This window comes from Elaeis guineensis, chromosome 9, assembly GCF_000442705.2.
Source record: "Elaeis guineensis isolate ETL-2024a chromosome 9, EG11, whole genome shotgun sequence".
NCBI classification, from domain to species: Eukaryota; Viridiplantae; Streptophyta; class Magnoliopsida; order Arecales; family Arecaceae; genus Elaeis; species Elaeis guineensis.
Genome location: NC_026001.2, coordinates 7,920,710 through 7,943,303, shown reverse-complemented (window position 1 = coordinate 7,943,303; position 22,594 = coordinate 7,920,710). Strand labels below are relative to the sequence as shown.

The following is a 22,594-nucleotide window of genomic DNA, read 5'->3' as shown; positions in this document are numbered from 1 at the left end:
CATTCTATCCAGCTGAAACTGTATCTGAATGGTAGTAAGCAGGAAACTCTTCTGTTAGGATACCCATGCTGGCAAATTGAGGCTGGCAGAAACCGTTCTCAAAGCCATCAGTTCTATCTATACTGTTTGAATAAAGAGAAGAAAAGAGTTGCAGTGTGAGAAATCCCTTCTTTTGTGCACAGCCATGTGAAAGGAAGTAAAGCATCACAGAAGGGAAATTATAGATTTAGGAACCCTGTCACAGTTTGCACGGCCCCATCCAATCTGCTGCTTTTCATTGTCATAAATGACTACGAGGTCCTGCAAAGATATATCTGCAATCATCCAGGAAGGGAATGAAGTTAACGTCTAGTCAATCAACCGTCCCTTCCATGCCCCGCAGTTTTGTTTTTTTTTTTTTTTTTTTTTGTTTTTTTTTGTTTAAATATATATATATTTTTATTTTAAAAAATTGTTTTCCAGTGTTGGCAAATTTGAAGAATTTTACCTCCAATCAAATTGAGATCACGATGCAGACCAGCTTCTGTACCGTTCAGAATGCCCAAGCATGCGTTGCCTTTTTTCTGCAATCAAAATGCAACAAGGAATCCTGTCATTTCTGGAATTTTATTACCTGTACAATTAAAAAAAAAAAAAGTGTAAAGCAGCAAGGCATACTGTAACGATCAGATATTTCTCTGGAGGTATTTCCATCCTTGCTTTCCTCCCATTCCCAAAGCTTAGAACCAATGGCTTGAAGTACTTATTAACATCAAGTACAGACTTGAACGGTTTCCGGCCTTTCCAGCACAGTGGTAGCAAACTATCATCAAATGTCTCTTTCAGCTGTCTAGATAGATCCTTTTTAATCTGTAAGAGAGAAACTTGGGCGCTAAACAATCCGTAAGCAAATAAAAAAAAAATATATCCAATTTCAATTACCGCAAAGACAAAATCTTTGTACGGTTGAAATCCGAAGTAAGTATAGGAGCTTCCGCTGTCCAATACCACCAGGAGCTTGGACCCAAAGACTGGGACCCCAAGACGAGACTTGCTGGCCCCGGCGAGTAATAATTTCTGATCCAAATCCAAAGCAGAGTGAGTTAGCAATCTAACGTCAGCATCATAAGCAACTACAGTTGAAACCATCTAAAGGGCAGGAATCTGAGTAACCTGTCTCCAATTCGAATTCTGGGCGACCAGGTTACCCCAGAGGGAGGAACTAGGTCATCCCCCAGGAAAAGATAGCCTCCCCCTTTGCTACTGAGGCAGTGGCCCACCACATTCTGGATAACCCCCCAGCTACTCAGCTGGGACAGGATGCTGGCCTTCCCAAAGCCAAGCCCCAGCACACCGTCCGTCGGCTCCTCCGGCTTCTTGAACTGCTGCTCATACCCACACCTGCAACAAGGAAATCATTTCTTAGAAATTATTCCAAGACTGCTGGAAAGCTGTTGAAATTTAAGCTGCCATTCTGTTTTCAGCTGTCCATGAGAGTCACCAAAATGGCCTTTGTAACTCCTCCACTTCAGTCAGAATCAACTGCACTGTGCCCAGGACACACAAGCTGAGGGCCCAGAGACAAGCAAAAGGAGGCAGCAAAAGCAAATAGGGACGTGGCCACGTCAGCGGGGCTTTGAGATACAGGGAACGAGCTGAGCTCTTTTGGCCGCGGGCATTGTATCTTCACTCAATTTTCTCCGCTATGGGAGTATGGGTTGGTTTCCAACGGACACATTCTATTCTGATCGACCGATTTTGGTTGGAAACGATACTGATGTCGTTGTTTTGCCCTCAAATACTTCAATCCTGCTTCCTTGTACAGCCCTCGTGAGGTGCTGATAACAGTTTCTCACTGTTGCAACAGAGTGCTGAGGGGTGCACCTGCGTGTTAATTTTTCATATTGGAATAGCAATAAAGGTCGTGTGGCTATTTGGCTCCCTTATCATCAAAAAAATAAAAAACAAATATCAGACAATAATTCATCGTTAATATAAAGATTAAAAATAGCAAAACAAATTTATTATCCTCATAAATATATTTATTAATTAATAATTAAACGTAAAGCCAAAAACAAAGCACTAGAGAGGCCATACATGATACATCAGTAAACGACAGCAAAAAAAAAAAAAAAGAGTCAGAAAATAAGAGCAAAAACACACCGACACTCTTATAAGTGCTCCCTTTTCTTGAATAAAAACGTGAGCTACCGATATTAGTGTTATTACTCAGAAAGGGAGCGATTGGGTACCCGAAGGCGATGGGAGGACGGACGGCAGAGCCGTTGACGAGGCTGAGGGCGAGGGTGTCAAAAACGAGGACTCCCGCAGAGGAGCCGTGGTCCGCGTACTGTACTTCGTAGTCGCACTGATTCGGGGTCTGGCACTCGTGCTTCTGATGGGTGGAGGCGTGAACCGCGTAGCAGAGCGCGTTCTCGCAGGGGATCAGCCTCTTCGGTTTGTACAGTGGGTGAGGCACCTGAAAAAAGCCCAACAAAACAACACAGAGCATCATCTCAAACGTTCTTGAAACCATCGTTAGAGATTTCTTTTTTCTTTTTCTTTTTTAATTAATCAAGAGTTCTCGATTTGATCGGATGAAATATTTGTGATTACTTTGGAACATTTTTGGCAGGGAGCGTCGCATTGGAGCCAGGTGATGTCGCTGCCGGTGTCGACGTGCATGAAATAGGGCTTCGGCGGATTCCCGATGTTCATCGTCGCGTAGAATACCCTGCGAGATTTGATCGAATCAGAGACCATGAGTCCGATTCCCAATCCCTAATGCAGTAATTCGAAGGGGGAAAAAAAAAATCCCAAATCTCGAGCTTTTTAATATACTATCCAGCTTACTCATTGGGATAGACGTCGCCGGAGAGGGGGAAGACGGCGGAGGATGGCGCCCGGCGGCTGGTATCGGCAGACGGCGGCGAAGCCGACGCCCTCGGCTTCTTCGGCAGGGTGTTCGTAGCGGCGGCGGAGCAGGACGGGATCGCGGCGAGGACGGCAGCCACGACTAGAAGAGCGACCAGAAGCGCCGCTCCTTTTCCTCTCATTCTCACCGGGCGAGGCAGAGAACGAAAGAAGAGCGAGAAGGAGCTGTTCTCTTCTTATAAGCGGCCGCGGCGGCACTCGATGGAGTCCCGTTCTTCGCCGGCGGGGACGGAGGCGAGCGACGACCTTTCTTACAGCCCGGTCTCCGGGGGGCAGGTGCATATTTATACCCACCATTCGATTGCTTCATCCCAGCATAAATCCTATATTACTGCAGTTAAACTCATTTTATTACTAATTAGTCGCCTCTCTCGCACGCGGGAACCGTCGATTCCCCACCGTAGGATCAGTCAATCGGCGTAAAAGAAGTGTGATGGGCGACTGAATGACGTGGCGTGGATACACGATGTAGCTATAACTAGCCTGGTTTAGAAGTGGAATTGTGCTAGGAAAATAATAATAGGGTTAGCATTGGATTGGGGGAAGGCATTAGAGTATTTATTCCAAACTTTGGCCTATCTTTGGTTTATTCTAGGCTTTGCCATTAGACTAAAGTGCACCAAAAGGCAAAGCTAACAGAAAGGCTGGCCTTGGTGCCGAAGGTTCTGTTATTTGTTAATATTCCTTGTCACAGATACAGGCTTCTTCCACGAAGGTATAAAGATATTGACTTGGACTGCAGAGCTACGTGGCCTGGTTTTTGATCCTGTGGGCTGCTTGCACTCCAAGTTTCCCACTTCATTTTGTTCCATATTATATCAAACTAGGTGTGGTCACCGGTATATATTACACGTGAGATGCACGGTTTTTTTTTTTTTTCGCCTGCTTTTTAAGATATTTTTGGAATGTAATATAGCAATATAAATAAATAATAATAAATAAAAAAATTTAGTAACTAAGTTCTATTGCAAATTAAATTATGGACTTTAGTGATAGTCAAGTAGATATTGGAGCAAAGGGGAAAGAAAAATAGAAAGTTTGAACAAAAAAATGATGGTTTTAAGATGTATTTTTTATATATATAGAGAGAGAGAGAGAAAAAAAAAAAGGATGCTGGCCAACCAACCACCACAATGGTTGGCTAGTTTTATTTAAAATAAAATTTATTTCTTATATTTTTGAAAATATTCAATAATAAATATAAGTACATGAACTTATGCCTAGGAATGTATTTATGACTTTTAGAAAAGCATGAATGCATGCATTAGAAGTTTAAGAATATGTGTATGTTCTTTGGGAAGCGTGTGAGATATTAATTAATGTATTTGTGAGTAGTATAAATAGAAGTGATTGCTTAGTGCATAGTAGGAGTTGGATATATAATGAATATAAATTATGATATTATTAATAATTTCTTTTCTCTCTTAAGCATTTTTTATCATATGTGATTGAGTACCCACTATCAAATTCCAACACATATCATAATGATTGCGGGCTTTTTCCATGTTTTCTCGGATTTAGGTTGCTGATATTGAAAATATGATACAAAAAAGGTGAGGTTTGTTATTGAAAATATATGAAATAATATTTTAAAAAAATTATATTGAACAGTAAGCTTAAGAAAAAAATGATGAAATAAGCTCATAAAAAAAACTTAATTTGTAATTTAGATGCCAACCAATATATATATATATATATATATATATATATATATATATATATATATATATAATGAAATATTTTTTTCTGTGATATGTGTGATACAATTGAATATGATGTGACAAGAAATAAAATAAATAGAACCTAGCTCGGGAGATGGAAAAACTATTGTCCTAAAGGAGATTTCGGCTCCTTCTCATGCGAAGATCTGAGCCGCACACCTTCCTCCAAGGTACAATCCGGAAGCCAAGCACTCCAACGTCCATCGTTGGCACGATCTCGAACGGACGCCGATTAACTTCATCCTCAGCCCAATCAACAAAATGAATGAAAGAGAGAATTTTTGAAGATGAAAGAGAAATTTTTGAAGATAAGAAGACTCGATATTTTTTTTTCTCGTACGAAAACTAAGAAAAGAGGGATGCTTTTTATAGGTGCAGACGACCGCGGAAGCTCCGTGTGCGAGAATGGCATGCGGAACTGCCGCCCGCGTATGGAGAGTTTGCGATCCTCTCGCGGAACGGTCGAACGACGTGAACAAACGCGTAAATGCGGAGAGCACGCGGAAGGAGTTTTGAAACTCCAAAAAATCAACGATCCCCACAAGTTTCAAAACTCATAAAATATTTAAATTCAGTAAATATTAAAAATTTTATTGGGCTTTTACTGTACTTAATACAAGTACCTTTTAGGTTTGAACTTGTATTTAGTATAAAATACACACAGTATGAAGACGAACTGATTAAATTACGGGGTAGCGCTATTTAGGCCATGTATTTGCTTTGATTTTCATGAGAGTTACTAGAGATTCGTCCTAATCCCATAGTCGCGGCCTCACGATTACTCTCACTAAGGTAGATCCTCCAAGGATACATGTAACAGAATCGTACTTTGCTGAACTTTCAGTCTTGGATCTATTGAGAGCTATGCTTAGTCTAACCATCACATATAGAGCACTACACTATAGGGATGGATTGGAGACAGACTCCAACAAAAAAATGGTTCTCTCATACATCACCTCAGAGGTCGTTTCCCTTTGAACTTTGATCCTGAATTTTCAATCACAAAGGTAGGGGTCTACTCTGGTGACTAATATACGAGCTTAAGCCCCATCCCCCTCGATGTCTCAAATACCAAAGCTTTTGAAAGATCTTTGGTTAAAAGATAAGATAGATTATTCTTTGATCTTATAAATTGAAGTGATATCACATCTTTCATTTTATTTCTCACAATTTTGTATCTGATCAGAATATGATTGTTCATCTTTTTATTTGATGTCTGCTGATTTAACAGGTCTATTAGAGCTCTACAATCATAATTTATTGGTACTACAGATATTTTAAATGAAAGAATTTCAATATCATTAATTAAATCTTTTAGCCATTGTGCTTCAGTGCAAATGGTGTCAAGAGCAATTAATTCAAACTCTAATATGCTTCTTGTTATTATTGTTTGTTTACATAAATTCCAAAATACTGCACCTCCTCCAAACATGAAGAGATAACCTGTGGTAGACTTAACATCTAAATTTTCTATCATCCAGTTTGCATCACTATATCCTTCTAGTACTTCTGGATAACCGGAGAATAAGAAAGAGTAATCTAGAGTTCCCTTCATATATTAAAGACTCTTTCTAGGACTTTCCAATATTCTTCACTAGGATTGCTAGTATACCGACTTAGCCTGCCTACTGCATAAGCTATATCAGGACGGGTTCTATTTGCTACATATAACAGTGACCCTATCATCTAGGAATACTCTAATTGTCTTATAGGTTCTCCTAAATTCTTAGTTAAATGAAAACTATGATCATATGGGATAGAGACAGGATTTAGATTAAAATATTCAAACTTTTTAAGTATTTTTTTCTATTGAATTTGTTAGGTTTAAAGCCATTTCGTTATTTGTTCTTTTAAGTTTCATTCCTAAGATTATATCAGCTTCTCCTAAGTCTTTCATATCAAAATTATTTGATAAATAATCTTTAGTTTCTTGTATTATTTTTAGTGATGTTCCAAATAATAGAATATCATCTACATATAGGCATAAAATGATAAAGTCTGAGTTATTTCTTTTATAATACACATATTTATCATGTTCGTTAATCCTAAAGTTTTTTCTAGGATAATTTCATCAAATTTAATATGTCATTGTCTAGGAGCTTGTTTTAATCCATAAAGTGATTTAATTAATTTACATATCTTATGTTCTTGTCCTTTGACTACAAAACCTTGAGGTTGGTTTATATAGATTTCTTCTTCTAATTTTCTATTTAAAAATATAATTTTTACATCCATTTGATGAATCATTAATTTATGAATTGATGGTAATACTACCAAGGTTCTTAAGGTGGTTATCCTAGCTACAGGAGCATAGGTTTCAAAATAATCTAAGTATTTCTTTTGGCTGTATTCCTTAGCTACTAACTCGCTTTATATCTTTCTACTGTTTCATCTGATCTTAATTTTCTTTTGAAAATCTATTTAGTTTCTATTGCTTTATTTTCAGGAGGTAAATCTGATAAAATCTAAGTTTTATTCTCTAGGATTGATTGAATTTCACTATTTATAGCTTCCTTCCAATATGATGAATCTGATGATGACATAGCTTAATCATACGTACAAGGATCACCCTTTAAAGATATGTAAAGAATTTTTCTCCAAATTTTTTTCAATTCTGATCCTTTTACTTCTTCTTAATTCAGTTTCAGCTTCAAGTTTTAGTTCTATAGATCTAGAAGAAGATGGTTCACATTCTAGGGATCTAAAATTTTAGTCTTAAAAGAAAATATGTCTTCAAAGAAAGAAATATCTCTATCTTCTAGGATTGAATTATAACTTATATCACTAATATCTGATTTAATCACTAAGAACCTATAGGCATTACTATTTTGGGTATAGCCAATAAAGACAGCATCTACAGTTTTAGATCCTAGCTTTCTCTTTTTGGGTTCAAGAATATTCACTTTAGCTAGACACCCCCACATTTTGAGAATATTTAAGTTAGGAGCTCTATCTTTTCAAACTTCATAAGCGGTCTTACCACTATCCTTAACAGGGATTCTATTTAGGATGAAGCAAGAAGACAGAAGAGCTTCCTCCCATAAGTTCTCAGGTAGACCTGAGCTAATCAACATAGCGTTCACCATATCCAAGAGGGTATAATTTTTACGCTCAGCCACACCATTGGACTATGGAGAGTAAGGAGCAGTTACTTCATTAATTGTTCCATGTTCTTGATAGAACAAGAAAAAGTCATTTGAAGTATACTCCCCTCCTCTATCAGTCCTAAGAATCTTAATTTTTTTTTGTTGATTTTCTACTTCACTTTTATAAATTTTGAATTTATTGAAAGTTTCATCTTTAGATTTAATTAGGTAACAATTGCAGTATCTCAAAAAATCATCTATAAAGGTTACTATATACCTATTGCCACCACGGGTTGCAGTTTTGGAAGAGTCACATACATCACTATGTATCAATTTCAAGATTGAAGAATTTCTTTCAACTGATTTGAATGGTTTTCTTGGTTGTTTAGATTCAGCACATATTTCACACTTAGATGTATCTAAGATTGATTTGGGAATTAGTTTAAATCCATCATATGCTTGATTTTCTTTAAGTGTACATGACCTAATCTATCATGCCACAAATTTTGATTAGATTTATTTACAAAATAAACTTGATTTTCAATTTTATTAATAAAATAATTTATTATATTTAATTTGAATAAGTCTTCACTTACATATCCTCTTCCTATGAAGGCATTATTCTTAGTTATCACAACTCTATTACAATCAAGGATAATTTTATATCTTTTCTGGACTAGCTGAGACCCACTAACTAAGTTCTTCTTAAGGTCTGGAACATACAATATATCTGTCAGGGTAAGAACTTTTTCAGAAGTCATCTTCAAATTAATTCATCCTTATCCCTTAATCCTAGCGGCTATATTGTTCCCAAGGATTACACCTCCTCCACTTGAGTCTTGAATAGTGTGAACCAAGAGCGGTCAAAACAAATGTGAACATTAGCTCCTGAATCCAACCACTAATCAAGGTTAGAGGAAGTAAAATTAATTTTAGGGTTAAAGCTTACCGACTAAAAGATGGTATCTTCTAGATTTCAACTACATGAGCTTGAGGTCCCGAGGAACTAGAAGGTTTGCGAAAAGGCTCTCTCTTCCGGTGATAACAATCTCTTGCCAGATGATTGATCCTTCCACATACAAAGTGAAACTTATTACTTGGACCTTGGGCAAGCTTGATGGATTTAGTAGGGTCGGTTAGGATGGTTTGTCTGGTGTTGTTAGTTTGGTTGAAAATTAGATTTTGATTTAGATTTGCTAAGGGTCAGGTTAGCTTGAGCATCTGGGACTCTGAATTGCTGGATTTTAGACCTATGTTGGTCTTCTATCCTAATTGAATTGAGAAATTGAGTTAAGGTTAGTTCTCCTTGCTTATGGAGCTGATCCTTAGTAAAGCCATCTCAAGAAGGAAGCAATTTATCAAGAAGGCTCGAGACCTTAAATTCTTCAGAGAGAGAGGTTCCATTGGTTTGAAGCTTCCTAAGACATTCTTGAAATTGATGGAGTTGATCATTTATAAGTTTATCATCTACCATAATATATCTAAGAAATGATGCAATATTGAACTGCTCAACACCAGCATCATCCAGGCCATACTCAAACTTTAGATTATCCCATAATTCTTTTGCACTCTTTGCGATAAAACATCATAGAGTGAATCAGAAAGGGCATTTAGAATTCTATCCTTATAAAGATAGTCTTCTTGGGGATGGCAGGAGAGGTTGAACTAGAGGAGGTAGAGGATCGGTCAATAATCGACCAGAGCCTCAAAGTGGTTAGCCAAAATTTCATTTGGCTTTGCCACCTCCTAAAGTTGGTTCCATCAAACTTGTCGGGTTTAAGACTAAAGGTTTCATCTCTAAGAGTAGCCATTTGGTCCAAGTAAGATTCAGAGAGAAAAACTGATATTTAAAAAAAATTATTAGTTAGTCTTCCTTTTTTTTGTTTTTTTTAACTAGTGGACTTAATAAGTTTTATTAAGATTGAGCATGTAGCAATACAAATTTTGAGGGGATCTTTAATTAATTTGTACAACATAAAACTATAGAAAATAATATTGATTAATTAAAAATTAAAAATAATATATAAATATGCAAGAAACATAAGTACAAATAATTATATTAAATATGCATACACTACATAAGTCTTAAATATATACAAATAATTATATTAAATATGTATACATTACAAAAATATTTTTCTTTTAGGAATCTCCTTTAGGTTGTTATTGAAAATATATGAAATAATATTTTTAAAAAAATGTATTGAACAGTAAGCTTAAGAAAAAAATGATAGAAATAAGCTCACAAAAAAAAAAACTTAATTTATAATTTAGATACCAATCAATATATATATATATATATATATATAATAAAATATTTTTTCTGTGATGTATATGATACAATTGAATATGATGTGACAAGAAATAAAATAAATAGAACTAGTTCGGGAGGCGGATAAACTACTGTCTTAAAGGAGATTTCGGTCCCTTCTCGTGTGAAGAGCTGAGCCGCATATCCTTCTCCAAGGTACAATTCGGAAGCCAAGTATTCAACGTCCGTTGATGGCATGATCTCGAACAGACGCCGATCAATTTCGTTCTGAGCCCAATCAATAAAATGAACGAAAGAGAAGAAGATGGAAGAGAAATTTTTGAAGATAAAAAAATTTGATTTTTTTTTTGTATGGAAACTGAGAAAAGGAAGACGTCTTTTATAGGCGCAGATGATCGCAGAAGCTTCGTGTGTGAGAACGGCATGCGAAACTGCCGCCTGCACACAGAGAGTTCACGAAACGTGCGATCCTCTCGTGGAACGGTCGATGTGAATAAATGTACAAATACGGAGAGCATGCGGAAAGAGCTTTGAAAATCCGAAAAGTCAACGAGGTTAACTGAAGAAAATGATGGAGTGGAAATTCATAGCCAAAAGCTGGCCGAAGAAGCTTCATGTGCCAAGGAATTGGCTGCAGCAGCTTCTGTCGAGCTTAGAAATTTGGCTGAAGCAGTTACCAAACTTTCTTACCAAAATGCAAAATTAACTGGTGACTTGGCTGCAGCAAAGGATGCATTTGGCAGATCTAATGGCCATAGGTGCGATCAATGTGATGGGAAGCAAGATCATGCCAATGTGCACTAAGTTGTTGAAGGATGGGAACTTGATTGAGGAGTTAAAGAAATAAATTGCTGTGAAATGCCAGAGAGAAGCTTCTTTGGAGGTTGCATTATCTGAAAAGGATCAAAGAGAGGCTGAGCTACAAAAAAAAAAATTGATGTGGCCAAACCACGTGAAAATGGCTTCTTGCAAACATGTGGGTGCTTGTTGCAAAAATTAAGAAAATGGCATTTCTGATGAATCCTTATCTAAAGGGTTGAATGAATATGAGTTTCCATCAAAATGAAGTGGTTTTCTTCCACCTAATGGTAATAATGCTATAAGATTTATGGGCGAAAAGTCTTCTGACAACATAGCTACAGATGCCATTAGTAGCTTGGAAGAGGCAAGAGCCGCTTATGAATATGAAAGAAGACGCTGCAAAGAATTGGAACACATTATTTCCAGACTGAAGGTACATTAAATTATCCTGCTTGACTACTAACTGTACTAGGATCTGGCCTTATTAGTTAGATAAGATACCCTGGAATAATCTCTTGCATGGATTAACACAGTGCAATACATGGCTGGATGATGTACATATTGCACAATGAAACAGTGTGCAACAGTATCCTCACAATTATTTGTTCGCACGGGAACAAGTTGAGTTGAATGTTCATCTATGTTTGTATCAGGGTGAAGACCTAATTGGCTTAGATTCCAGAGCCCTCGAAGAACTGCAGAATCTTCATGTTGAAGCACTAGCGAAAATATGCCAAGAAAAGGTAATGTTTTGTTGGTACAACTGCATTCTCGTGTGCTTAGCAAAGCATCCTGATATTGATCTAAAAATTTAACTGTTTATGTTGAATTTTACTATTGTCCTTCAGCATTGCTGCAACTTAAAATTTTATCATATATTTGTGCTTTATTATTCTTCTAGAATGTATGCTGACTTTTTGAGATTTCGTATCTTCATGTATTGAGAAATAATCTTACAAATGTTTTTTTTTCCTCCTTTTTTTCAATAGGGATCGGCAGTCCTTGTTTCAACTAATGAATCTTTGAATTTCAATTTGCAGTTAACAAACCTGGCTCAGTAGTACGTGAAGTTCCATGGCACTGATTCTTTTGTTAGTCTCCCCGAGGTTTGTATCTATATTGAATTTATTCTTCGATATACTCCATGCATATGAAGTAGGGGTGTTAAACATTATATGTGTATGCATTTGGACATTTAGGGGGAAAAAATGGATAATAAAATCTGTCCAAAAATTGTGATTGATCATTAAATTCATATTTGGGAAGTCTGTTGATTTCATGTGCACCGTGACATTCATATTCTAATGCTAAATGATATTATCACCGCTATGTTTCTGATGTATAGACTCTGAAAAAAGATGTACAAATAAACTGGGAGTACTAGAATTGCCTTTTGTTTAATGATTTAAAGAAAAATCAAGCAGGAAATCCTAGATTCTCGAAACAAATTTCTTAGTTGTTTCATTACAATTTGTGCCAAATTATGTGAAGTGTTGCAATCAACATTGTTCTAATTATGTGAATTGTTACAATTTGTGCCAAATTATGTGAAAATGAACCATGTTGTATGTTTAGAAGAAAATGCAAAAGCATTTCCATCATTGCCTGATTCAAGAAGCTTGCAGTATAATGATTGCGCTGCAATAGGATCGTCATATTTCAACTGATTGACAATTTTGATGTATTGATTGTACTAACAAATATTTGAGAGGTATCATTATAAATTTTGAATGTTTGTATGCATGTATGTAAACATTGAAACTGAGACAACACAATCTCCTGTCTTTATTTCATTTTCAGATCCTTTTTCCTTCCATCCAGCTCAAACTGTCTCTGAATGGTAGTAAGCAGGACACTCTTCTGTTAGGATACCCATGCTGGCAAATTGAGGCTGACAGAAACCGTCCTCAAAGCCATCAATTCTATCTGCACTGTTTGAATAAAGAGAAGAAAAGAGTTGTAGTGTGAGAAATCTCTTCTTTTGTGCACAGCCATGTATAAGGAAGCAAAGCATCACAGAAGGGAAGTTCAAGACTTGGGAAGCCTGTCACAGTTTGCACGGCCCCATCCAATCTGTTGCTTTTCATTGTCATAAATGACCACGAGGTCCTGCAAAGATATATCTGCAATCATCCAGGAAGAGAGTGAAGTTAATCTCTAGTCAATCAACCCTCCAACAACCCCCTCCTTCTCCCAATCTTTAAAAAAAAAAATTAAAAATAAAAAATAATTGGAAATTTTGAAGAATTTTACCTCCAATCACGTTGAGTTCCTGATGCAGACCAACTTCTGTGCCGTTGAGAATGCCCAAGCATGCATTGCCTTTTTTCTACAATCAAAACAACAAGGAATCCTGTCATTTGTGCAATTTTCTTATCTGTGCAATAAAAAAGAAAAGAAAAAGCAAAGCAGTAAGGCATACTGTAACGATCAGATAATTCTCTGGAGGTATTTCCATCCTTGCTTTCCTCCCATTTCCAAAGCTTAGAATCAATGGCTTAAAATACTTGATAACATCAAGCACAGACTTGAACGGTTTCGGTCCTTTCCAGCACAAGGGTAGCGACTTATCATCAGATGTCTCTGTCAGTGGCTGTCTCGATAGATCCCTTTTTATCTTTAAGAAAAGGAAACTTAGCTCTAAAGTCTAAACAATCCAAAGCAAACAAGTAAAAAATACATCCAATTTCAATTACCGCGGAGAGAAAATCTTGGTACGGTTGAAATCCGAAGTAGGTATAGGAGCTCCCGCTGTCCAATACCACTGGCAGCTTGGACCCCAAAGACTGGGACCCCAAGACGAGACTTGCTGGCCCCGGCGAGTAATAGTTGCTGATCCAAATCCAAAGCAGAGTTAGTTAGCAATCTAACATCAGCATCATAAGTAACTACAGTTGAACCCATCTAAAGGGCAGGAATCTCAGTAACCTGTCTCCAATTCGAAGTTTGGGCGACCAGGTCAACCCAGAGGGAGGCACTAGGTCATCCCCCAGGAAAAAATAGCCTCCCCCTTTGCTACTGAGGCAGTGGCCTACCACATTCCGGATAACCCCCCAGCTACTCAGCTGGGACAGGATGCTGGCCTTCCCAAAGCCAAGCCCCAGCACACCATCCGTCAGCATCGGCTCCTCCGGCTTCCTGAACAGCTGGTCATACCCACACCTGCAACAAAGAACTCATTTCTTAGAAATTATTCCAAGGCTGCTGGAATAATTTTGAGCTGTCCATGAGAGTCCCCGAAATGGCCACAGAAGCTGAGGGCCCAGAGACAAACAAAAAAGCAGCAGCAAAGCAAATGGGGGACGTGGCCAGGTCAGTGGGGCTTTGAGACACAGGGAAAGAGCTGAGTTTTTTTGGCCGCGGGCATTGCATCTGCACTCAATTTTCTCAGCTATTGGAGTACGGGGTTGGTTTCCAAAGGACACATTCTATTCTGATGGATTGATTTTGGTTGGAAGTTGTTGTTTTGCTCTCAAATACTTCAGTTCTGTCAATCCTACTTCCTTGTAACAGCCCTCATGAGGTACTCATAACAGTTTCTCACTGCTGTAACCGAGTGCTGAGGGGTGTACCTCCGTGTAGATTTTTGCCGGCTGGCTATTTGGCTCGCTTATCATCAAAAAATAAAAAAAAAAATCGGAATATACACCTTTAACGAAAGCTTTTAGTGAAAAAAGTTCAAAATATAAAAAAACGATGCAGAGACTTCTCCCAAACGTTCAGACAACAATTCATCGTTAATATAAAGATTAAAAATAGCAAAACAAATTTATTATCCCCATAAATTTATTTATTAATTGATAACTAAACGTAAAGCCAAAAACAAAGCACTAGAGAGGCCCTACAACTGCAAATAAGAGCAAAAAAAAAAAAAAAGAGACAGAAAATAAGAGCGAAAACACTGCGATACTCTTATATGTGTTCCCTTTTCTCGAATAAAAACGTGAGCCACTGATATTAGTGTTATTACAAAGAAAGGGAGGGATTGGTACCCGAAGGCGATGGGAGCACGAACGGCAGAGCCGTTGACGAGGCTGAGGGCGAGGGTATCGGCAACGAGGACTCCCATGGAGGAGCCATGGTCGGCGTACTGTACTTCGTAGTCGCACTGGTTCGGGGACTCGCACGTGTGCTTCTGATGGGTGGAGGCGTGAACCGCGTAGCAGAGCGGGTTTTCACAGGGGATCAGTCTGTTCTTCGGCGGCTGATATAGTGGGTGAGGCACCTGAAAAGCCCAACAACACAAGAAGAATCATCTCAAATGTTCTTCAAACGATCGTTAGAGGTTTAGAGTTTTCGATTTGATCGGATAAAATATTTGTGATTACTTTGGAGCATCTTTGGCAAGGAGCGTCACATTGGAGCCAGGTGATGTCGCTGCCGGTGTCGACGTCCATAAAATAGGGCTTCGGCGGATTCCCGATGTTCATCGTCGCGTAGTATATCCTGCAAAATTAGATCGAATCAGAGACCATGAGTCCGATTCCTAATCCCCAATTCAGTAATTCGAAGAGAAACAAAAAAAAAAAAAAAAAAAAAAAAAAAATCCCAAATCGAGCTTTTTTAATATACTATCCAGCTTACCCATGGGGATAGACGTCGCCGTAGACGGGGAAGACGGCGGAGGAGGGCGTCCGGCGGCTGGTATCGGCCGACGGTGGCGAAGCCGGCGGCTTCGGCTTCTTCGGCAGGGTGGTCGTAGCGGCGGCGGAGCAGGACGGGATCGCGGCGAGGACGGCAGCCACGACGAGAAGAGCGACCAGAAGCGCCGCTCCTTTTCCTCTCATTCTCACCGGGAGAGGCAGAGAACGAAAGAAGAGAGAGAAGGAGCTGTTCTCTTCTTGCAAGCGACGGCGGCGCTCGATGGAGCCCCGTCCTTCGCTGGTGAGGCCGGAGGCGAGCGACGACCTTTCTTACAGCCCGGTCTCCGGGGGCAGGTGCATATTTATACCCGCCAGTCGATTTGCTTCATCCCAGCCCAAATCCTATTTTACTGCAGTTAAACTCATTTTATTACTAATTAGTCGCCTCTCTCGTACGCGGGAATCGTCGATTCCCCACCGTAGGATCAGTCAATCCGCGTAAAAGAAGTGTGATGGGCGAGTGGATGACGTGGCGTTAGTACACGACGTAGCTACAATTAGCCGGGTGAGAAATGGAATTGTCTTGGGAAAGTAATTGGGTTAGCATTGGATGGGGGGAAGGCGTGAGAGCATTGATTCCAAACTTTGGCCCGTCTTTAGTTTATTCTAGGCTTTGCCATTAGACTAAAGTGCACCAAAAGGCAAAGCAAACAGAAAGGCTGGCCCAGGTGCTGATCCTTGATTGGAAGGTTCTGTTCTTTGTTAATATTCCTTGTCACAAATATAGGCTACTTCCACGAAGGTATAGAAATATTGACTTGGACTGCAGCGCCCGTGAGCTGGAAATAACGTAATCGGACCTGCTTTTTGATCCCGTGGACTGCTTGGTTTCCCGGGTTCCCACTTCATTTTGTTCCATATCATATCAACAGAGGTATACATTACTGACATATATAAAGCGTGAGATGCGTGGGGTATTTTTATTTCTCTTTTTTAAGATTTTTGTGAGATACAAAATAGCGATATAATAAATAATAATAAGTAAAAATTTTAGTAACCAAGTTCTATTGTATATTAAATTATGAACCATAATGGTAGTCAAGTAGATAATGGAACAAAGGAAGAAAAAAAATGGAAAGTTTAAAAAAAGAGAATGGTTTTAAGATGTGCAGCACTACCATTTTTCATAAATGAGGTATACCAACCAACCAACCACCATAATGTTTGGTTGGTTTGATTTAAAATAAAATTTATTTCTTGTATTTGGCAAATACTCAATAGTAAAAATTTCTATTATTAATATCAATGTTCATATGACAAAAAAAGAACTTTGTATAAGTTGAGCTCTCATACAGAAACTTTCGTGATCAATTCCAATATCATTAATATAATATATTTATTTGGATATCTTGTTTAGGCTACTGGATTGATGTTCTTAATTTCATGGCATGGATATTGGTAAGAATTGATGGAAACTTTACCATGAGCTTATAAATGCCCATCGTTATCTAATTTAATTTGATGGCTCTAAGATTGGTTGGACTTGCTCTGGCTAAGTATGTATTCTTGTTATTAATACACACATACGTATGATGAACTATATAAGCTAAGTCTTTATGCCAAGACTCTCGTCATCAACACCGACTTCCACAAAGAATGTTGTATAAGTTGTCACATTAGGCAATAAAATTTAATGATGGCCGAGCAAAAACTCCTATCATTAATATCAACATTATGAATATTGGCATTCACACGACAAATAAAGAATTCTAAATAAAAGTCAATGAGAAATTTCTATCATTAATTAATATCAATTTTATTTGGTATGATATCTGAGACTTTTTTTCTCCCTTTCCCAATAGCTATTGAAATGTAATAATAGAAGGCTTTGATAAGCAAATTCTTATTGTAAATTAAACCATGAACTTTAATAACCGCTGAGCACATTAATACTAGTATCTTGGATATCTATTGCATATTATGCAATAAATATTATATGTGGTCAATAGAGAACACTGCATGGAACCTCTTATATGTATGTGTGTATGTGTACCCTATATATTGTGTGAGATATAATCTTATCTTCATTTTCATTTATCTACAAAATAAAAAAATATAATAAATTATAATAGATAAAAAGCTTGAACAAGTAATTTTTTATTAGATATTAAGCAGTGAACTTTATGTTGGACTTGATCAGTTTAAAATCATCTAAATGTGATCCACACTAACACACACTATGATTTATTTTACTTAACTTGATTTGAACCGTATTTCAAGATAAACCTTCGGCACAGTAGTGTGATATATGTTATGGTAACTATGATAAAGATAATTTTTACATAACCATATTGGAGATAATACCCATCTTGATTTTTATAATTGTCTTTTTGATGGATGAAGTACATTATAAAAGAATATCTGATACTTAGTCACCAACTCATCTAAGAATTCTTGTGAGGTCCCCCCATCCGAGAGTTCTTCTCATAATTATAATCAGGCAGCTTTCAAAGATCAACATGTCAATGGTTTCATATTAATGTAAGTTTTATTGCCTTACATAATTTAGTATGTTAACAATGACCAAGTAAAATAATTTTGATTGTATTGATATCTAATGATGATCAAACATGTTAACATTGGTCACATGATGAATAGAGGACTTTGCATAAGCTAGATCTTCATTATATATATATATAGCTAGATCTTCATTTGTGTGTGTGTAAAAGAGATGTGGTAAGATAGAAAATGATACTTTGTATATAATAATATAATAATTAAGCATTGTCTTAGGGGCAGATAATATATATTATCATCTATGACGAACCATCTGATTCACCTCATTTCGAGCCGAAATGGTGCGGCGTCAAATCGGTTTAGTCTTATTTTTTCCAACCCCTCCCCCTCGATCTGCTCATACGGAGATGTACTTCCTTCATATTGTAACGAACCGAGATATAACGATCTATACCGAGATAAAAATTAAAAAAATATAATTGAATTTGGTTCGCTGAATAGAACCGAATCAACTGATTTGCCCTGTATTGAGCCAAACTGGCCGCCGATCGGTATGAATCTTAATATTGGTTCTGTAGACCTTACTATCATCCAAATAAATGTACGAAAGCACGTGTGGTTCATGTATTCACTCCTGTCAATCATGCATGGACCCCATGCTCATCCATCGATGGTAGTGATGACAAGATGATAATTCGGCATTGTTAATACCTGCATACCTAAATGTATGCTGTGCAAGTATTTTAGCAGGTTTTCTGTGTTAATGAGTTATATTAATGCGACGACAAAGGTTTTCCACAAATGATCTCTTTACTGTCTGTAACTCAAGTCTTTGTATTTGAGGTTAGGTATCGTAATTTTCCTTTTATAAACTATTCTTTTTTAGTACATGAAATTGAGATCACATCGGTGAGACCACAACCATCAAGTAAATACTTCTCTTCATTGTTTATATATACATATAAAGAGTTTCCGTGTATTTTATCACATCTCATGCCAGACAATCATGATTCATGAGATGAACGTCATAGATTGCATTTCTTAAAATGAGCCACGTACGCAGCACATGGCTGGGCCCGTTTCCCAGAACCAAGTATAACAAGTTATAGCCAGAACTGGAAATGAAGAGGAAAGCCATGGCTCGCATATTAGAGCAGCCGGGCCCAGTGCAAAACTTAAATCACGCAACATGGACGCCAGGTGACTGCATTGGACCTCTACAGTGAATAGACCGGGCAATATCCTAACCCTTCGAAATGAATCAGTACTAGAGTGTTTTAAACTCGCTGCAGCCAATTAGGGATGCAAATCGGAAATCCCAATCCAGGGACCATAAACGACATTGATTTGGCATCAAATCAGCACCATGGAAAAAGACAGATAGGCAAGGTCAAACCAAAAAGTTCAACAGTACAGGGTGGTAGAATGATTCTACCCAAGAATCTCTCCTAATTCTGAGACAAGACCTCTAGTTCACAGATGGAGAATGGCTCGTGGGATGACAGCAGAACATTTTGTAACTTGCTGCATGGGCATTCATTTGAAGGCTTTCTGGTAACTTCATATCAATCACCAGAGAAGAAAGCACATCATCGGAATGCATGCAGATGCCATCAATTAAACATGGCTCCGTTCATCTAAGCCTCAAGGAGGTTTTCCAGGCTCCTCCATAAAAGTTACTGTCGACAGATTAGCTAAAATTGACCCATTGGTGCCTCTCAGAAATGGAAACAATTTTCCACCAGAGCAAATCCATATTCTATAATGAAAACAAAGTAGACATGCATAAACTCTTGGCATAAGGGTTGTATCGAATTGAGATATTTTCTCGTTTCCAGTAGAACTTTCATATCAAGAGCATTCTTTCATACATTGCGCGGGTAATATCTGTTCAACAAACACAGAAACAGAGTAATGGTGGTGCTCCCCATCATATGCTTAAGAAAAAGGCAGCACCAACCGACCACTCTCATGCCGCTTTCAAAGGATCACAAACACCAGGTAATTGCACATAACAAGCCTATACAAACTCCCAGCCACAGCAAACATAACCCTGATTCACTCTCTAACGGAGCAAGCTTAGCCTTATCCAATCCCTATGCTGGTTATCGGCCATGCCTAGATACTAATTTGTTGATTCTTAAAATTTGTAGGCCATTTCTTACTTTGTCCTCACCTCCTCTCCGCAGCTTGTATTTCAAATATAGCTACAAAACTGGAGCTCACAAACATACATCTATGAAACTACATAGCCTGTATCTTTTTGCTGCCCATGCTGCTTAATGTGAAGATAGCCACCTAAATTCCTCACTAAACTACTTTACATGCCATCACTGGATGTCCGATTTGACCATATGATCTCAATTTCAAGGGTTCGTGATGACCCATCCCTGTTACCATCATGGTTGAGGCTGAAAAATCCACTGTATACTCCTTCAGTCACGACTTTGTCTATCTGAATGGTGACCCTCCCAAGAGTTGTCTGCAGTTCGCATGAAATATTTCACAATGTGATATTAAAAATCACCCTGTCTGAGCACTAGAATAAACTGTACTCAATATAGCATGTTTGCATACCTTTCCAAATGTATTCTTGCTTTTGCAGAGTATATATAGCTTCTGTCCTTTTGGGGGAACATCGAATGCCCAAGTAAAACCCTCCTTCCATTCTGGGCATGTGCTATGGTTCACAACCTAAATAATAGTCAAGCTGTTAGCATCGAAGGGCGGAAATATGTTATATGGAAATAATAATTAAAATATGTTGGCTTCAGTCATTCGTTTTTCCTTAGGGAGGGAGGTGGTGACTTCGAAAGTTTCTCTAGGAGCCTACCTTGGTTTGCCTTGGAGGGCCATTTCCTATTTTAAGCCGACAGAAAGCATTTGTGCTCCCCATAGTCTGCTTCAAATTATTCCCACGCTTGATAGTCACTGTTAAGCACCCTGGTAAGCAGTGTAGCAAACTATCCGCTCTCTCATGGAAACTCGGTGGGCAGGTTTTCATAAGTAATTGCAGTATAGGAATGGCTTCAGCAGCAATCAAGGCTTGTGCCTTTGCAATGTCTTCATTCATCTGCGACCATGATTCTTTCAATAAACAAAGAGTGTCCAGTACAGACTCTTGGGCAGTCTCACTTCCAGCCTTCAACGCACCCACCAAATGTGGAATACACAGGGTGGCTGCTTCAGATGTGCGGAGTTTTTTGAAATTTGAAAATATCACATAGATGGTTCTTAGGACTTCCTCATTAATGGTTGCTGTGGACCACAACTCTTTCTCCAAGGCCGCTGCAAGAAGTCGATCAATTGCATCAATACTATAAAAAATACAGCTATTCCTAAAGTTGAAAAAGGGTACATCATGAAACTAAAAATTATTAATCTGCAACCATATAAAATTTAGCTTACCAGCCTGAGATAGACCTTTCATGGTATGTATCACTAAAACATGCATTTCTATTTTTATGCACCAATATTATAGTGTTAAGTAACGATTGCGTACCAATTGTTAAAAACAGAGAACAAATAAAAGATTAACTGCAGCTTCAATATAAGGCATCATTCCATTGGGAGAAGTGACCAGCAGAGAGTACAATTGTTAATGTTACTGTTCTACGAAATATGATAGGTTCATGGCTGATTATGATAAAGGTGTACTTAAGCAGCTGTGAAAATAATGGAAACTCAAGCACCCTTCAGACCACACTAATAGTGAAGGGGCTGCAATCCACTTCAAACTAAAGCTTAGTTGTCTCGAGAGAATGGAATTAAGAGGATAAAAAATGCAAGAGAATGGCTCCATCGCAGGAAAACCACCAGATCAGAAGAAAATCACCCAGATAACTATGGATGGGAGTAGCATTTACAATGGGAAGAAGGAAATTCTGCAATTAGGAAAGAGGAACCTGTTTGTGTTTTTACCTGGTTTTGAGTAACTCAAGCCAGGTCTTCCAACTGGTCAAGCACATCTGTAATCCAGCATATGTGATGGAAATCATGAAATGAAGAGTGTGGAAGTGTAGGAGGACATTGCATGCAAACAATGTAATGCTTTGAAACTTTTCCTGAAACTCTGAAACTCAAAACTAAAATGTTTCATTGTTGCCTAGAACTAATCCAATACTGGGTTGGTCTCGGAGTGATAGCTGAAACTAACTTTTGGGGTCAAATTTGATTGTATTAATGAGATATTATACTGATTTGTCACCTTTTTGTTTCTTTCAATTAAGGAAGCATTTTACTTTAAAATCAACTTCGGACTTGAGTTTTAAGACGATTTAGGAGCACCAAAACTATACACTCCAAAAAGATCTAGAGGGAATTAAAGTCCCAATATAACTTTCATGATTCCAAAATTGAAATCTCATAGTACTAAGATAGCCTCACATTGGACTACTGTCAACAATATAATATTCTTCGTCAGGATGTCTAATTTATTTTCTTGGATTGATTTTTTTTTTTTTTGGGTTTCTTTTTTATAAATTTAATCAAATTTTTTATATTTTATAGCTTTTAAATGACATTGGTGAAAGTAAAGCCAAAACACTGAAATTACTGAAGCAGAAAACTCATTTTGTTTGGGGTGAAACTGAAACTACAACAGAGCTTTCCAACCTCCCAAAAAAAAAAAAAAAACTCACCAAGACCATAATTATTCTATGTCCATCTAACACAGGTGTTAGCTACCGATAGTGACCTTTC

General features: G+C 37.8%; 4 protein-coding genes across 8 annotated transcripts; 1 reads left to right on the top strand and 3 right to left on the bottom strand.

Annotated features, from left to right (window-relative positions):
• Nucleotides 1-24: 24 nt before the first annotated feature.
• Nucleotides 25-3,041, bottom strand: LOC105051816 (aspartic proteinase Asp1). The gene is given in 9 exon segments (XM_010932426.4): nt 25-314; nt 488-563; nt 658-849; nt 922-1,001; nt 1,004-1,056; nt 1,153-1,380; nt 2,232-2,458; nt 2,596-2,713; nt 2,833-3,041. Coding segments are annotated over 9 exon segments (1,287 nt in total). The 5' UTR covers nt 3,036-3,041; the 3' UTR covers nt 25-204.
• Nucleotides 2,242-12,749, top strand: LOC105051815 (kinesin-like protein KIN-7E, chloroplastic). Of its 5 annotated transcripts, none has more exons than XR_833275.3 (4): nt 2,242-2,449; nt 2,615-3,189; nt 11,447-11,536; nt 11,834-12,749. XR_833275.3 is itself a non-coding variant. In XM_073243772.1 (3 exons), exons 1-3 carry the CDS (start codon nt 11,101-11,103, stop codon nt 11,852-11,854), a joined length of 237 nt encoding a protein of 78 aa, XP_073099873.1. In that variant the 5' UTR covers nt 10,085-11,100; the 3' UTR covers nt 11,855-12,749. The 5 variants fall into 5 exon arrangements, 1 of the variants encoding a protein (XP_073099873.1); XR_003801826.2 differs by having other exon boundaries at nt 2,377-2,516; XR_012134460.1 differs by lacking the exon at nt 11,447-11,536.
• LOC105051814 (aspartic proteinase Asp1) lies at nt 12,446-15,720 on the bottom strand. The gene is made up of 8 exons (XM_029266640.2): nt 15,378-15,720; nt 15,122-15,239; nt 14,786-15,018; nt 13,722-13,955; nt 13,490-13,625; nt 13,216-13,410; nt 13,047-13,122; nt 12,446-12,916 (listed from the first exon to the last, which is right to left on the bottom strand). Exons 1-8 carry the CDS (start codon nt 15,578-15,580, stop codon nt 12,822-12,824), a joined length of 1,290 nt encoding a protein of 429 aa, XP_029122473.2. The 5' UTR covers nt 15,581-15,720; the 3' UTR covers nt 12,446-12,821.
• A 3,978-nt stretch (nt 15,721-19,698) lies between these two features.
• Nucleotides 19,699-21,104, bottom strand: LOC140851714 (protein CELLULOSE SYNTHASE INTERACTIVE 3-like). The gene is made up of 3 exons (XM_073243771.1): nt 20,727-21,104; nt 20,471-20,587; nt 19,699-20,375 (listed from the first exon to the last, which is right to left on the bottom strand). The coding sequence occupies exons 1-3, from the start codon at nt 20,964-20,966 to the stop codon at nt 20,214-20,216; spliced, it is 519 nt and encodes a 172-aa protein (XP_073099872.1). The 5' UTR covers nt 20,967-21,104; the 3' UTR covers nt 19,699-20,213.
• Between the last annotated feature and the right edge of the window lie 1,490 nt (nt 21,105-22,594).

Coding starts and splice junctions, on each gene's coding strand:
- LOC140851714 (XM_073243771.1), bottom strand. CDS start 20,966: ATGAATGAAGACATTGCAAAGGCACAAGCCTTGATTGCTGCTGAAGCC. Junction 20,588..20,726: donor GCCCTCCAAGGCAAACCAAG/GTAGGCTCCTAG, acceptor ACTATTATTTAG/GTTGTGAACCATAGCACATG. Junction 20,376..20,470: donor GCAAGAATACATTTGGAAAG/GTATGCAAACAT, acceptor TGCGAACTGCAG/ACAACTCTTGGGAGGGTCAC.
- LOC105051814 (XM_029266640.2), bottom strand. CDS start 15,580: ATGAGAGGAAAAGGAGCGGCGCTTCTGGTCGCTCTTCTCGTCGTGGCT. Junction 13,411..13,489: donor ACCAAGATTTTCTCTCCGCG/GTAATTGAAATT, acceptor CTTTTCTTAAAG/ATAAAAAGGGATCTATCGAG. Junction 13,123..13,215: donor AGAATTATCTGATCGTTACA/GTATGCCTTACT, acceptor TTTTGATTGTAG/AAAAAAGGCAATGCATGCTT.
- LOC105051815 (XM_073243772.1), top strand. CDS start 11,101: ATGGGCGAAAAGTCTTCTGACAACATAGCTACAGATGCCATTAGTAGC. Junction 11,227..11,446: donor ACATTATTTCCAGACTGAAG/GTACATTAAATT, acceptor TGTTTGTATCAG/GGTGAAGACCTAATTGGCTT. Junction 11,537..11,833: donor CGAAAATATGCCAAGAAAAG/GTAATGTTTTGT, acceptor TTCAATTTGCAG/TTAACAAACCTGGCTCAGTA.